The sequence below is a fragment of the Orbicella franksi genome, chromosome 15 (assembly GCF_964199315.1).
Source record: "Orbicella franksi chromosome 15, jaOrbFran1.1, whole genome shotgun sequence".
Taxonomy (NCBI): Eukaryota; Metazoa; Cnidaria; class Anthozoa; order Scleractinia; family Merulinidae; genus Orbicella; species Orbicella franksi.
Window position 1 is genome coordinate 15,574,963 of NC_138159.1, and position 16,890 is coordinate 15,591,852.

Genomic DNA, 16,890 nt, shown 5'->3' on the forward strand with positions numbered 1-16,890 from the left:
TCATACGAAATCGTCAAAGTAGCGTTATTTTCCGAATATTCTACGACAAAATGTCTGCTGCTTATTTCCAAAAAACGATACACCAAAATCAAACATCATCTCAAAACGTTTGCAGCCACAGACTACAATTTCTGACCAGAAATTTCTCGTTAAACAATTCTATCGACCGTAATTACAAACAAGAACAAGGCTCACGAATTTTCATTTGTTTCAAAGCAAACAAGGTTTACATTTCCCTCTGGACAAATTCTTTCGTGATGCAAGATTAACACGCGAAAACTTTCTTTATGAATATTAACACCAATTGAATTAAAATGTTTGTTTTGAACATGACTTAGTATAAAGAAGTAACCTTACAAACTTGAAATATTAATTCTCATTTCTGATTGCTATGTACGAATTTTGTTCTCAGCTGTGAGAATTTGCGGGTAGATCAACACCATATCCATGAATCGTAGTTGATTATTTTGCGCCTTTATTTGTAAGAAAGAAAAAACATTTCCGTCACTATCGATTAGACCACAAAGCAGTACAAACATAGCGCCAAAATACAGTGTTCGGATGAGAATATGATGTCCAACAAATTTCGTAAAAATCCATTGAAAAAATAATAACCACCGCTTGGTAACTCAAGATACAACAAAAAATTCTTCTGATAAATTTTATTAGTTTAGATCCAAAGTGAGCTGTAGTGTTTAAGTTTCTAATGATATTGTTTGTAACACTGCTCGAGTCCAAATTCGACTGAAAAGTTTTCAAAGTAAAATGAAACTGTGCGTTTCCAGAATATCTATCTTGAAGTATCTTGAATTTACTGACACACTGTGAATATTTGGAAATCAAATACTACTGAAATGATCTGACATGCAACCGAACAGTGTTTTGATTTTTTCGTCATAGTGGTACCCTTTGTAACAGAATTTTGGTAATATTTGCTATTTTTCTGAGAAGAAAAATCGCCTCTCCGAATTGGAATTGGGTAAGAAATTGATTGCGTGTGATTTCAAAACTGGAAACAAATGAAAACTGAAATAAAAGTGGTCTGGATAATAGCAGTGATGATATAAATTTAAAGAAATACACGACACTCTCAAATGAATGAAATGAAAGTATAGATTTGTAGATGCTGAAACTCCCAATCATTTTCATCAAAGGAAAAAAAGTCAAAAACATATTTGCTGGCTTCCACGCCTTGTATGCTCAACCATTCTAATTTGGGAATGCAAAAATAAAATTCAAGTTAATCTTTGCTCGCTCTCCTCTTATGAACAGATAATTATTCTCCGCCCTAATATTGTCAAAACTGAATGTTTTCTCCGAGCGTTATTCCTATGTTTATAGTGCACCTTCAAAAATGCCAATTCGTCTTTGAAAGCTATTTATTCTACCTTTACAACGAGTAAGTTTGATTTCGATCCTTTTGCTTCTCTTCTTGGCTTGCCAGATGGATAATGAGTTGACCACTGACCAAGGCATCAGTCCTGAGAAAGGAAAAAATGAACTGATTAGATAATAGCATCGGGCAGTGTGTGAAGAAATACGAGATAACATTTTTTATCGAGGAACTAACTTCCACAACAGTAAAATATCGATAATCACCTTCGCAAGCAATAGAGAATTCACACCATCCGCCATCATGGTTGTTGACCGAGTCGACAAGTGCTGCAAACTCCTCTTCTGAGCAAAGCTTTTGGACGAGCTGCCACTGCTGAACCTCACGGAATCGATGGTGTTCTTGACAAACTGGTTTAAACTTGAAAAGAGAGAAGAAAAAACCTTAAACGTGGAAAGAAAGAAGAAAAAGTTCCCGCTGTCTAAAACGATTAACTCGCTTCGCCATCTTTCAGCACGTGTAGGTGATGGTAAAACATGAATAATGAGATGAGAAAATTTGCAATTCAGATCGAAAAACCGTCGACCTATGGCTTCACTTCTCTCAAACCACCGATGAACGACCGCGAAAAATGCTGTTTTCCCCATAAATCATGACACAAATTTCTGGTTAACCTGCAGCAAAACGGCGTTACGAGACAATTTACAAAGAATTTTATCGAGAAAGGCCCGAGTTCTCTCATTTTGTTCAAAAGAAAGGCGACGCCCGAAATGAAGATAACAGAGCTGAGGGTCAATTTAATGACTGAGTTTCAAATAATGCCTCCCCATTTTGGAAATTATGGACTCGTCTTTGAAAGTACACGCAGAAGTCTTCATAGTTGTTCCTTTGCCATTCTGCTACACGATTTCGGGTAATTGCTCAACAGTGCGTCACTGTAATTTTTTTTTTTTTGTAATTTCTTTTTTTTTTGTAACTTGAGAAAAGCTCACTTACAATACATACCGTAAATCCTCGAATTAGCGCCCCCCTTCGAATAAGCGCCCCTCCTATCTGCCAAAATCAGGAGCCATAATCAGAAACGATTTAAACTAAGAGCCCCCTCCCCCTCTCTCTCGAATAAGCGCCCCCTCCCCTTTCCCCATTTTGTGGACGAGTAATGAGACAACGAAGGATGTATAGTTTTCGTCATGTAGTATTAGATTTGTACCTTGCTTCAGTTTGTGAACTCGTTAAGTGCTAACGGTGCCGCGATTTAAACTTTAGGATCAGCCTTTTATGTCGATAAACAGCGTATGCTGTTGTTTACGCGCAGATGATGTATTAAGAAAATTATCATGTCAGGCCACGATTTGGGAAAAATTAAATAATTGCCCCCCCCCCCCCCCTCGAATAAGCTCCCCCTGTCTTGTCCTAAAATAAACTTACCTACAATACGTTAGTTGGCCTCATGGTTAGTGCGCTCTTCTCCGGAGCGAGCGGTTCGGGTTCGAGCTCTGGCCGGGGACGTTGTGTTGTGTTATTGGGTAAGACACTTTACTCTCACAGTGCCTCTCCCCAACCAGATGTATAAATGGGTTATGGCGAATTTAATGCTGGGGGTAACCTTGCGATGGACTAGCATCCCATCCAGGGGGGAGTAGAAAAACTCCTAGTTGCTTCATGCTACGGAAACTGAGATAAGCTCCAGCCTGATGGGTCACTTGGCTCGTATGCAGACTTTACCTTCACCTTACATACACAAACAACAAGATTGTCAGCCAAAACACACTCACCCAGGGTTCTCATTAATTTAGGGAGTAGAGGGCTTGTTTCATGAAGTAGACGGCTGACACCGATTCAAGCACGGAAGGGACAAGCCATGTCTTTGAACTGTCCTCTATCCCGCGCACATTCCATCTGGACTGCCTTAGTTTGTGCTTCATTTGGACATATCATCCATTTGGTTTTGGTTGGTAATGTCTTAATCACGATTCTCAGTTAGGTCCTAAAAGATACACATTATGTAAAAATGAGACTATTAATTGTAATCTCATGATAATGACGATAATATTACCTTAATGAGAAGCAGGACACGGGGCAGAAAAAAAATTGAAATCCACCTGCCCTGTGGGCCAGCACATTTCAGTTGCCCACTTAAATATTACTAGCCCAATAGGCATGCAAAGTTCATGCCTTATCAACTACATCATTTACTAGGTAGTGTCTATGATCAGTGATAGACTATAACAAAATAAGCTTACTGGTGCTAAACTAAGTAAAACATATTGAACAGCACTTGACACAAATGTTGTGTCAGATACATGGTAACTACTGGTATTACAGTACCAGTAGTTACTTGGCATCTGTGTTACAGGTATGCTTGGATTTTAAATTACTCATTTTTTTGCTCATCTTTCAGTCTTAAGTTTTGAATATTTTTTTGATGGGGAATTATCACTAACAAGACTACTGAGGCTAATTTCACTTGCCCAATGGACCACCAAACTTCCATTTTCACTTGGAACAAAATTTACTTGCTCCAGGCAATCGGACCTGGGTTTTTTGTTACCCTGCAACAGCTTGTTTAAAACCTCTAGACAGTAAAGGAAGGGAAAAACAGGACCAACCAATCACTCTGATAGAACAGTGGAATGAGAGGTGGAGGGGAGGAAAGAACCCATGAGAAGAGTCCCAGTGCTCAAGAAAATGCTCTCTAAAAGCAAACCACTAAATGCCGCTGACAACAAAGGTAAGCCAAGACTAAACAGTGCTGTCGTTAACTCTGCTAAATTCCATTTAACTACCATGAAATCATATTTCTAAAGGGAGGTAACATGGCTATGTTTTTGAAGTTGTCTTAAGTATGTATTTCCTTTTAGGTGGTGGATCAGATTAGATACAGGTCATAACCAAAGACTCTTGGTACACCATGTAAAAGCTTAATGCTCACGTTAACTTACTGGTATACAGTTTTTAATAATATCTTTACACAGTTTTCAATAATATCCTTATACATTTACACATAAGCATGCATGTACACTTTGATGGCATAGGATGGCAGTAAAGCTTATGCATGGTTATGCATTATTCAATGTTCTATGAATTTATTATTACTAATAAAATTATTATACAATTAATAAGTGCTTAGCTTGTGCCTAGTGCTACATTCTCACTGGGTATCCTGAACTGTATTGCCATTTCATCTACTGTTCAGTCTATCTCGTTTTAAACTGGTAAAGTTTTCATCTCTTCTTCCCTCTGTCTACTGTGATCTACTCTCCACCTGATCTGAACTCCCTGGGGGAGGGGGAGAACTCCCTTATATGGGCTATATAGGTATGTGTGGCCCCAAAGGGTACGGTTTTATAGCTGTTTTAATCATAAATAGGGTATTTTGGTCTTTACGGGATCAAATAGGGTATGGTTTTTGCACTATAGTCTCGAAATTATTGGGTATGTTTTTAGAAAAAGCTACTCTTTCATCGTTATCGATAAGACCACACAACAACCCCTTTCTCAATGCCTTTAATATCGGTCTAATCCAGGGAACTAACTGGAAGACAGGGTTGAAACAGGGTATTGATTTAAGAGCCAGGTCTTAAATAAGGTTACTCATATTAAATAATTTAATTATTTATTAAATTATTAATTTATTAATTAAATTATTTCTTGCAGGTCGTAAATATGGTAGATAAAGTAGGAAAAATAGCAGATTTTGACCTTAAATAGGGTACGGGTTTCGGGAAGCGGGCTGCACATCCCCACCTAATTTGTCTGGGAGTAAACCCCCCCCCCCCCACCCCAGATCCATGGCCTGCAGGTCAGACCTTAAACAATATTATTATTGGATGAGGTTTTTGTGATATCCTGAATAATCAAGGTCAAGGTAGGGATTATCAGCCTCAGCCTTCGGCTTCAGCTGATAACCCTTACCGAGACCTTGATTATTCTGGATATCACAAAAACTGAATCTAATTATTGTTTTATTATCCATTGAATGAAAAAAAATGGAAGTCACGTTTTTGCTTCTTCACTGACGGCAAGCAACACAAAGCGCACGAACTTGACAAGATTACCCTTAGAAATCACGCTCTGCAGTCACACATGACATGATTACCCATGACCTTGTGTGTCATTGACATGACTATTGTATAATCTCCAGCTACATGACGTCACAGGCACTGATTTCGAAAATTAACAGTACACTTTCGGCCAATCAGAAAAGAGATAGTGAGTTCAGTGTATAATAATATCAGTTATCCTTTCAGTAAGTTGATTTTACGCCTCAGCAGATCAGACAAGTTTTAAATTTTGCATTTCGGTGCTACATGCATCCAGGCTTATGTTGCCCAGTTCTGTTTAGCCTTTCCTACTCTGATCTGATACGTTTTATGCAGGACGTAACATGTCGATCAAAGTCGATCATCGAAAACGTAGTCGATAAGTCGATAGTACTCGATAGTTGTCGATAATTGTCAATCGACAAATTAAATTTGTCGATAAAAGTCGATAATCACAAGATTTTCAACTGATTATCGATTTTATCGACAAAAATGCAAACAAATGTTTCACTCAGCTACGAAATTCAAGTAACCAAACGAATAATAGCTCCAATGACTTTTTTATGGAAGTGTAAACAGCTGTAAAGTAAATCTGTATGGCAATAAACTTAAATAAAACCCTGAACAACCAAGTGGTCTGTTATTCATTACAGAATAGAATGTTTAAATTACCTCGAGAAATGATCGACTAACAGTTTCAGCTGAACTAAATCGCGATCTGCAACATAACTCGAACCAACCTAGTTCCAAGGGTCTCTCTAGGCGGGAGAGATGAGAGATCCTGGGAACTCGAAGTCGTGTTTCTTCGTGGGGACAGAACGGGCCAAAGTTTAGACTAGATGCGGGAAAAAATCGAGGTCAGCAAGGTAATTAAAAAGTAAAGTAAAGTAAATTGACATTTTATTTTCATCAGTGTTTTTACTCAGTTCAACATTTGACAAATACAAGCTGCTACGACTCTCCTCCCTATCCGCTAGGTTGGCTAAATTCGCCGGGTTTGTATGCCCCTTGCTTCTCCTTGCGCCTGTGATTGTTGTACCAGTCCGCAACCTACGTATGACAGTAAAAGTACAGCGAATTACGATTGCTCAGTATCAGAAAATATGAACCCGTGTATAAACCGTGAACAGTTAATCTCGCCAGATCTAGCCTTGTTCAGACACAAAACGACGTCAGTCACAGGTACTCAGCAGTACTGTTTATTAAATGTGGTTAAATCCGGGTTAATCAAAATCGGCAGCACACATCAGCGCTTAAACATAAGCTGATTTAATAATCTATAATCCCAGATAATCTACAATCGATGGCTGCCATTAAACCTACTTTTAAACCACCATCAACAACACACTGGATTGGTTGTGACTTTCCTGAATGTGGGAGGTGGTTCCACGAGTCATGTCTTGGACTAAAATTCTTATCTGATATGGAAAGGCAAAGATATGCCTTTGTGTGCAAACCGCACGATAACATCAGTGGCCTAGACATGTTTACCGATCGCGTAACCGCATTAGTATCCGACATATGTATGCAGATCGAATATGAAGAATTAATAGAGGGGTCAGCGACTATAAAAGCAGCTAGAAGATCCACATACAACGCCGGAACATCATCAACAGAGCAGCCTCTTCCCCCGAACTACGTGGAGTATGAGGGGAAATTCTACCACATCGCAAATTTCCTATCATTGCAACAAGGTAAAGTGTACAACCCCTCCACTTAAAGAATGGCCAGGTGGATGGCCGTGGCAAGAAGTGATTTTTATGAGAAAGTTGAAGCAATTGTCAGTCCGAAAAAGACTACAAATGGACTTTATTTAAGTGACATTTCAGCTTTCTGGGTACCAGGGATCGGTATAAAGTGCGGCGAGGTCTTACGCTTGCTGTGTCAGACATCTACGAAGTCTGCAGTGCCAGTATTCGAATGGAAGAAAGAAAACAATGTAAGAGACAAAGTTTCGGCGTGTTTCAAAGTTCTCTCGCACACCAAAAAGCGCAACGGAAAGTGGCTATTGACGGAAACTACTGAAATAATGTGGAGCGAGTGCAATACACACTTAGTGACATTTAATGGTCCTTTGGAAAGAAGGGATTGCCCTTTAGAAGTAAATGCAGAAGCTCTTGAGGCGTTGTTGCCGCAGCTACAAAAAGCAGAGGAGGAACGACTTCAAAAGGAAGAGATACTTAAAAAGCAAGAAGCTGAAAGGAAAAAAATGGGGCCGCCGGAAGATATGACTGTTCGTTTATTGAAAGAAGTCCTTGATGACGTGAACATAACCTATAGGTCGAACGAAAAAAAAGCTGATCTGATAGAAAAAGTTCGTTGTGCTCAAGCAACTTTACATGATGTATCACATGACCACAACATGAGAGGTCACGCCTTTTTCTCTTTTAAGTTCTGGAATACTGGAACTCCGTTTGAAGACTGGTCTCATTTCAGGAAAAACGCATTGTGTCTTTATTATTTCGATGACCGAAAGGAACGCCTTCTATATCTCTTCTTCCATATACTTTTTCTCTTAGATGCATTCGGAGCATACCTGGAAGTCATCTTTCTACAACAAATTGTTTATTTTATCATAGAAATTTTAACGCTGCGTTAAATCAAGCATGCATCATGGCTATTTTGGTTCAGTTACTTCACGTTTGGATGGCACTGGTATCTCTGTGGCTGATCGCCCAGGTTAATTTTATGTCAGTTCTTGGTGAGAAAATTCCTCACATGTTTTCAGAGGAAAACGGATTCCAGACGTAGTTGAATTTGTAAACAGCTGTGTACATTACATCACGTTCAGTTATAACAGCTTTTAATCGTTAGGGTGACAATAGGAGCCAAACAGCATACTGGGAAATTAAATTTTAATCAATTGAAGTTTTGCTTTGTTAGATTGATAAGCGTAGGAGTTTAATTAGGCTTAACATCACATATGCATAAATCATTGCTTACAGTGATAACAGCTGCTATAAAACACATACAAAAGAAAGTATTTCAGAGATTCGATATGAAATGATTTACTTAATAAAATACTTTTGCTGGAAGAAAAGGGTAGTTTCTCTGCGGTTATTGAGGTTTATACGAGCTTTCAATTACAGTACAAAAGCGGTAAAATGAAGTCTTGGCATAGCCAATGCTGCTTTATTAATCTGTCCTCGGCAACTGTACTCTTTCCTCCCGCCATACATCGTTTTTTGTTTTTCCGATACTTGTCGATTGAAATCGATCAAATCGATCAAAATCGATCAAAATCAATCATAATCGAACAAAGTCGATAATCACAATAAATTGTGTGATCGACTTTTATCGATTTCCGATATTTTTCGATTGATTAGTATCGACAACGATCGACGATGATCGATTTTTATCGACTATCGAAATTATCGACATGTTACGTCCTGTTTTATGTGAATCAGTCTTACCTGCTAAATTTCTTTCCACTGTATCAAAGGCATCAGCCCTCAAGCAGTTTGCTGCACGGTTATTTCTCAACGAGAAGTTTACATTTTTTCATGCAAAGGTCCTAACAAAAGCCCTCGTCCGCCATATTTTCTATCTTTCGACCCCAAGCTCACTCGGTCATTCTACTCGTCATTCCGCGTTGGGTATCATCAAGCTTTCTCGCGCGAGTGATCGTACACGCGGGTGATCGGGAAAAAAAAAAACACCCTGAGTGAAACGGAAAGAATGCCATAATGATGTAAATCATTCTTTGGGAACGGAGTGATCGTAACAGCCTTCTACCTGCTACGGCTTGTTATAGAAACAATTGGCAACCCAAACAAGGACAAACGACCTAATTTTTTTTTTCCGTCAAACTCGTTGACGTTGATGGGGTTTTTGGATTCGTTTTGGCTCAAAACGCTTGGCCTCTACCTCACTAAAACAAGGACTATCGATTAAATTTCTCCTTCTGTTACTCATGATATTTTATTGCAATCGAAAAAGAGAGGTTTTTGAAAGGGTGTCCTCCCCAGTAGCCTGCGAACGCAGACGTATTTCCGGCTATCGCTTGTCTCCGCCGAAAATAACGTCTGCGAACCCGAGCCAGGAAACGATTTCTGTGACGTAATGACTTTTGTTTCTCCTTGGCCAATCAGATTCCATGATAGAATGAAACTCGAGTGCTCCCCGCAGCGAATACCTCGCGCAGTAGTTCTGGGGCTACTTGAGCTAAACTGTGATTGGCCTAAAATCCCTACGTCACAGAAATCGTTTCCTGGCTCGGGTTCGCAGACGTTATTTTCGGCGGAGACAAGCGACAGCCGGAAATACGTCTGCGTTCGCAGGCTACCTTCCCAGTGGGTCCTCAACCGTATTGCCCTTTTCATGCTACCGAGCGCGACTTATGAGCGACTGGTGACAACGCGCAGCGCAAGGGACAATGGGAAGGCTTCTGGGTGCGATTCAAAACAACATGTTTTTTTCGCAAATTTGCGCGCAAATTTCAGGTTCGTTCCAGAACGAGCAAGCAAAAAAAATTTAAGAGAGATCGAAGTACATGAGACAGCTCATTTAGTTTATCAGCTACGATTTAGAATAAAGTAGCACAATAGATCAATGTTTGATATATTCGTGTTTTTGCAATTTCTTACGTCATTGGGAAACCCTGAGAAAGAACGGGCAACGCCTTACGATCATGCAACTCACAGCGAAAAACAACATTGTTTCTCAACACGTTCGGTGCGTGTTTTCAGGAGAACATTTGCCAAATTAATAGCTAACATTTGTATTTGTCATGACAACGCACGAACTTAATTGTAGTTTCTGGGATGTCTTGCAAAAATGAAATGTATCGAGGTCGTCATCGCCATCGAGACAACCGTCACAATCAAAATAAGAGAAGACTTGGAAAAGCGATCTCTACGTCCAATCGAGCTACCAAGAACAAAACTAACAACACTGATTACGTCAATTGAAAAGCGCGTGCGCAAATTTGCGCACATAAATTAGTTTTACTTACAAAAACAAGCATGCCAACACTAAAAGAGCAATCAAAAACTAAGAGAGATTGGGCTACGAAAGTTAATTGAGTTTGTAAAGTATGGTTAGAATGATAACTAATTTCTGTTTCCTCTTTACTAAAATGGAAGTTGTTTTTTTCTTTCTCTTTCAAAGATCGCCGGTATTTTTAAGGCGTGGCATTTGTCCAATAAAGACGTTTGCAAATGGTTATTTTTACATCAAAATTGACAATTTTCCGCCCGTGTTTTCGCAAATGTAAATAAATGATGCTATAAATTTAGCGACGAAAAATCGCAAAATCACAGTTCTTGTTCACTCGGAGCATTAATAGTTACAAAATGGATACTGGCATAACACAGTTTCCATCTTATCTTATTCCATCTCATCTGATTTAAGGGGTTACTTCAGCGACAGTCCGCCGTTCAGTCCCTCCTGCCATCTCGATATATTACGGCTGTCTTCCGAAAGCGATGACTACTTGGAAGTTCATTCTTCGATTTCTCCGTCTTCGCAAGAACTCGCAGTTACCGATGATCACCAAAGGAAAAAAGACCAGCAGGTCCAGCAACAACAAGAAAAGGTCAGTTTTGAAATTGGCAGCGAATTACGTAACAAGTTTCTGTTTAAATTGGAGAGCATCAATGGAAAAGAAATGGCGATCAAATCTAGTCAAGACAGTGAAACAAGTAAAATATCTCACGGCAACAGTTTATACGCGCATTCAAAAGATAGAATTCGCTCCAATTTCAACCAACCAACAGAAAAGCTGACATCTAAAGAAGGAAATAGCGGCAAAGGCCCTCCTGCTCCAAGAAGAGATTTCGTTTCAGAAGTCAAGGAACAAAGCGATTCGGAAAGTGCAGCAACGCGTGAAAACACTGTATCGTCCCATTTCTTGATACCGTCCTCGAGTCATCTCGCTCTCCGACGAAAACTGAAACGCCAGGCATTCCGTGCATTGTCAGTTGAATCGCGCGAGAGAAACGAGGACATGAGCTGTCCTATGTCTTCAAATTCACCGAGAAAATCCCCCGTGCAAACAACACGCAAGACCAATCATTCAACACGCGCGTCCAAAAGCCCAAGGAGCGCTGTTACCAAAGGTAGCCATATATGGAATCCCAAGAACCCGGGGGTCTCAGGTCCATCCACGGGGAAAACGCGCGAGGGCTCTGCCAGCGTCGGGGAGGTACCTAAGCTAAAACTACCTACACTAACAGACAGCCAAACAAAGACAAGTACACGAGAGAAGCATGAAGGAACGTTTGAGGAGAGAAACAGAAAGGCAACTGTCTCGTTGCTGCCAAAAATCCATCAGCCAAACCGTTCAAGTTGTCCTGTGTTTCAAAAATCTCACTTGAAATCACCCAGGAAATCGCACGTTTTCGCTGCGCGCAACAGCGGCCAGTTAACTCACGAGTCTCACAGCCCAAGGATGACCAAGATAAAGCACAGCTACTGATGATCTTTACTCAGAAACGTTGCACGTTCCACGAACACCCACGAGGAAGATTCGCCTGGGATGTCCAGGAGGGTTAAAAACAAAACGAACGAGCAAGGGACAAGAACGGAAGATTTCCAAACCGAAAGACGAACAGAAAGCGACAAAAACCTTAGAAGAAAAGCTAGGAGAATCATCTCATTCAAGACAACAGTCAGCGCCATCTTTGCCCAAAATCTGCCAGCCTCAATACCAATGTCAATCACGTGATCAAATGGGTTCAACCGCGCTTACGTCAGCAGGGTCGTACGCTGATGCACCACAAAGCCTTCGTCGCTCCTATACAGGCGTCACGTTGCCAGGCAGAGTCTCTTCAAGCTTCTTCATTACTCGAGATACAAGGTGAAAAAACTTCAACTACGGATACAAATGCCTTGACGTCCCATTCCGTGATCCCTTCTAGAAGTCATCTGGCTCTGTGCCGTGAAACTTCCAACCATTTGCCAGCTATATCACGCCAGGAAGGCTCGAAATCAAAAGAACATTTCAGGCAAGCACCTCCGCTCCTAATAAGACGATAATAAGGAATGGTCTAAAGCGCTAAAGCTGTCCTTTGCCTCAAAGTTCACCCAGAAAATCTCCCGGTTCCACAGAAGAAAATATCAACTGATCAACGCGCGTGTCCAGAAGCCCCCATGTCAAAGGCACGCACTTTGTTTATCAAGTTTCACGATCACTCGCGAGGAGGACTCGCGTGGGATACGTAGCAGCGCAGGAGAGGAACACAAGCCAGTGAGCTGTTTATTGAAAGGTGATAAAACTGTGAAAAGCAGCCATGGAATGCAGAGCAGCATGGTCTAGTTCAGTTCCTGCCCAAAATCCAAAAAGAACAACCCACAAATGAAGTTTTCAGGGGCTCGTGGAAGTCTGTAATTCGCTCTCAGATCTCAGCTGAACAGCGAATCTTCTATCTCAATTTCAATCTCTTATTACCAATGAATTGTTTTCAGCGGACAATTGCAGTGTTCACACCCATTCACAGAGGTTGTTTTCTTTTGGTTGGGCGATCGAAGAAACAAATTAAAAACGAGGGGGTCTGGGGAAAAACTGGTCTAGAGAGTAACGATTTATCTCGTACCCAGGTCTCTGGCCGTTAAATAACGCTTTGTAAATTTGTAATAATTTTAGTAAGTACCAGTTTATCGGGAGAAAGGCTGCGTGACAATGTTCACGTTTTAATTGTTTGAATGAGATTTTATTATCTTTTGTTATTATTTTATACTTTACTTTAGGCAGCTCAGTGGTTTTCGTGTGTATGTACAAGTTAATTGGAAAATGGATGTGCGCGACACGAAGGCTTCAGTAGAGACTGTTGTGTTGTTACAAGTTTATCAAACTTTACATGTAATAAAGGTACAAATGTATTACACCGTTGATAATCAATTTTTTGGGCTATCAAAAATAACAGCATTTAAAGCTTTGAGCTTTATTTAAAAAATAGCCAATATGTACCGTGTTTCTATCGAGTTTTAGTATAAATCTATTAGTGTTCTATCACCAATGCCGTTCTCTGATTGGCTACGCTACTCACTATCTATTCTGTTGTAGATAGTGAGTAGCCTAGCGTTGTGCGCTCGTTAACAAACTAACAGCTACTTCTTTGCATTTTCGAAGAGTCTGTAGAGAGGATTTAAATAAAGTTTTGAACGACTTGTAGATTTATGCTAAAACAATTAGATTATTCGCTCTCGATTTCTATGCGTGATAGTATCAAGTATCAGGCGATAGAAATCTCGAGCTCATAACCTAGTTGTGAAATAGAAAGACGATTCTAAACCAATTAACGAGCGTATTTTAGGGGGCTATTTTCTAATCAAAACTATCACCAATGCACGCTTATTCGAACACTATAACTTTTAAGAGTATTGACAAGAAAATGAAACAGAAAGCTAAAAAAACACGAAAAAAGCCAGAGCGAAACCAAGGGAAACGCAGAACGGAATGCATCAAAAACATGACATAACGCATCGCGTATCGGTAACCGAGGAAAGCCACAGGATACTCGAACGCACAGGGAATGCATGATCCAACGCACTGAGATCGCACTCGGTACGACGATTTTTTACCCCTCTATACCCTGCTAGGGAGTATGTTGACAAGCTAACATCTATTATTAAAAACTGGATCATTGGATAATGCAATTCGAGAGTTTTCATCGGCTTAGCCATCATGGGTTATAAGCCATTATACCATGCTCTACAAATATGGTAAGCGTACGCGTGACTTTTTGGGGCGTTTTTATTTTATAACTTTTAGTTTAGTTTGCTATATTTCGGGGCATTTTTCATAAAATTATTATTCCGCTCGCGCTAGTTGGATACTTGGCGCTTTGCCCCTCGTTGACTATCTACCATCTCTTATCCAAGAAGCGCGGGTAGAATAATTGTTAGCTAGAAGTATAATTCGTGATAGTAAAACCGCTTTCCTTGCTAATTAATCAGGAAATACACTTGCACAAGTTCTAGTTTCGAATTTACTTTTTATTGCCATTATAAAATACTAAGACTGCTTAATAAAACACCATAACATAAGCTTACAGAGAGAAAATGAAAACCGAACCCTGTTATACACCTGCATTGTATATGTCGTTCTAAAATTATATGTGTAAAAGCAAATGGAAAGTAAAAGAAAACTTCAGATGAAGTAAAGAGGTTTGAAAATAAGGTTTGTTAGCGCTTTTAGCGCAAAGTAATCAGAGTACGAAACATAGAATAGGTACTAAAGAGCGGAAAAAACGTAAACCCAGCGGTTAGCGCGGAACACGCGCGAAAATAAACAATCGGCCGCAAGCGCGGGAAAGTATACAACCAGCGGTGAGAAGGCGCGCAAAACTACAAAACAGGTAGCAAGCGCTGGAAAACTGGCAGTTGTGCGTGGCCAAACCCAATAAAGAAATAACATTTTTGCGAAATGTGGAAAATGGTTGTAAGAAAATGGCACAAAATAAACAGAGGAAACCAAAATAAAAGGCCATAACGTTGGTGGATGACAAATGTTGCATGAATTCTCTAAGCGTATTCGACGGAGAAAAAATTAAGTTTCTCGCGAATGTCTCAATTTTTGGCTTGGCAGTGGAAAATCTCACAGGAATCTAACAAATTCGAGAAAAGCGGGAAAAGCCCGCGCGTCGTGAGCTCGACCGCTCTGGACTTTTGAATAGCCTCCGGTAAACCACTACTATTCCTGCTGTAACGGTATTTTCCTTGCATTTTTCGTTCCATTCGCTCAACAAACGGCACGGGAAGTGCAAAGAACACGCAAAATCTTGTTCTCGTTTGGTCATCGCTTCTCGTGTTCTTCAACATCAAGGGATAACATACACCAATTTATGACTCATTAACACTAACTAAACATGTTTACCTTTAAACTACGTTTAAAACACCTGGCTTAAAACAGAGAAGGAAAACTTAAATTTCAAAACAGGGTTAAAATACGCTTGACCAGTTGACAAAACATTAGTAAGAACTGATTATGTCACTGATAAAACAAGATTTTAATAATATACATTTGGCAATTGAGTTGATTATTAGCCAAAGGAAATTAAGACATCTCGAAACCTCCAATTCACTATCAAGAGGAAAATAGCGGTCGAAAATGCCAAGTATATTTTATAAAATAGATGTTGACAGCTTTTATAGTATAAATTCCACATTTCAATCGTTAGTTACTTCCTGCTACATATTAAGATGATTTCAGTCCGTACTGCCCACTCTCGAGAGTTTGTTTGCGTTTTTTGTTTTGTTTCATGTAAGACATCACGAAATGTGAACATTTCACGACTAATTACATCAAGTAAATACAAAGTTTTCTGTCAATCGCCATCATGGACGCGAAGCTTTATGTTTCGTTCTTTCTCGTATCACGTGATGAAACAACTTCGCAGCTGTAAAAATCAATGAAGCTGTTGGAAAAAGAATTTGAAAGGCCTCAAAGATAAGGTATGTGGTTTGAAACGAATAACATCAATTCACGCGGTTCCATCGAGTGAGATTTATAATGTATATAAACATTAGGGTGCCGAGACTGCACAGTACGGACTGGAAATAATCTTTAAATCACGTCGAGATTCAAAACATTGTTCAAGAAGTCATAGTCAGCTTATGTTTACATTAACTGATTTTAAAAATGTTTCACGTTTGGTGTAACGTAAAGTATGTCTCAATTATGAAACCAGCCAGTGAAAACTGTCCTTACTTAAAAACTCAGAAAAGTGTTAACAGTAAAACGCAGACTGCCGGAAGTCCAAAACAACACCACCTCTGGATGGTCAACTCCATGTTATTCCATGATCATCAACTAAAATCTCTTTACTGTTCTCATACCTTACTTATCATCTGCCTTAAGAGAATTTGATTTTCCAGGGAAGACATTTTTCTCTGAGATGATCAGATCGTCAATTCTCATAACCTGGCTGCTTAAATTTGTTACTAACAGGTAATGAGAAGTTACGTTTAGGTCACTGAGGATATTTATAGAGATCCTGTCATGCACTTGAAGCAGTTAAGTTACGATATATAAAGTGGTTTCTATTACTATTAATATTAAAAATTGCCTTCATTTCGAAGGAATCACAAAATTCTAGTTTACTGAGGTGTAAAAACACTAAAGAATTGAAACGGACTAAGAAAGACGAACTTGAAAAATTAAGGCACTGGAAAAGCGCCATCTTCAAGCTTCTTTCTTGCGACTTTGCAACACGCGAGATGGCGGTTCAATTGCTATTTCTAGCGAGGTCCAGAGATCTCCAGCAGGCGAAAAAAACAACGACCAAACAGCCCTTATCCTTTAAATAATTTTATACAAAGTGCTTGTAGCAATGATTAGATATGCTCTTTCAAAGATAAAAACACTGTCCGCCACATGAATTCACATATACCCTGCATCTTGTTAACAAACATTTCCTTTCTTTACCAAGTTCCTTCCTTCCCCGAGAACATTCGAGCTGGTCACATGATCTGCATTTACCCCGTTTCTCCACGCACGTCTTGGAGCCGTACTTCCATTTTGTCATTGCCGACAAGGCGTGTTTCATTAAATTCACGTCCTTTCCTAAAGAA

General features: G+C 39.7%; 1 protein-coding gene across 1 annotated transcript in view; it reads right to left on the reverse strand.

Moving 5' to 3' along the window:
• Window positions 1-14,298: 14,298 nt before the first annotated feature.
• The window catches only part of LOC145469390 (uncharacterized), a 21,423-nt gene continuing 18,831 nt past the window's right edge, over window positions 14,299-16,890 (reverse strand). Inside the window, exon 17 of the mRNA XM_081453094.1 lies at window positions 14,299-16,882. Coding sequence (XP_081309220.1) covers window positions 16,871-16,882 — 12 coding nt within the window. The 3' untranslated portion in view covers window positions 14,299-16,870. The remainder of the gene's footprint in view (window positions 16,883-16,890) is intronic.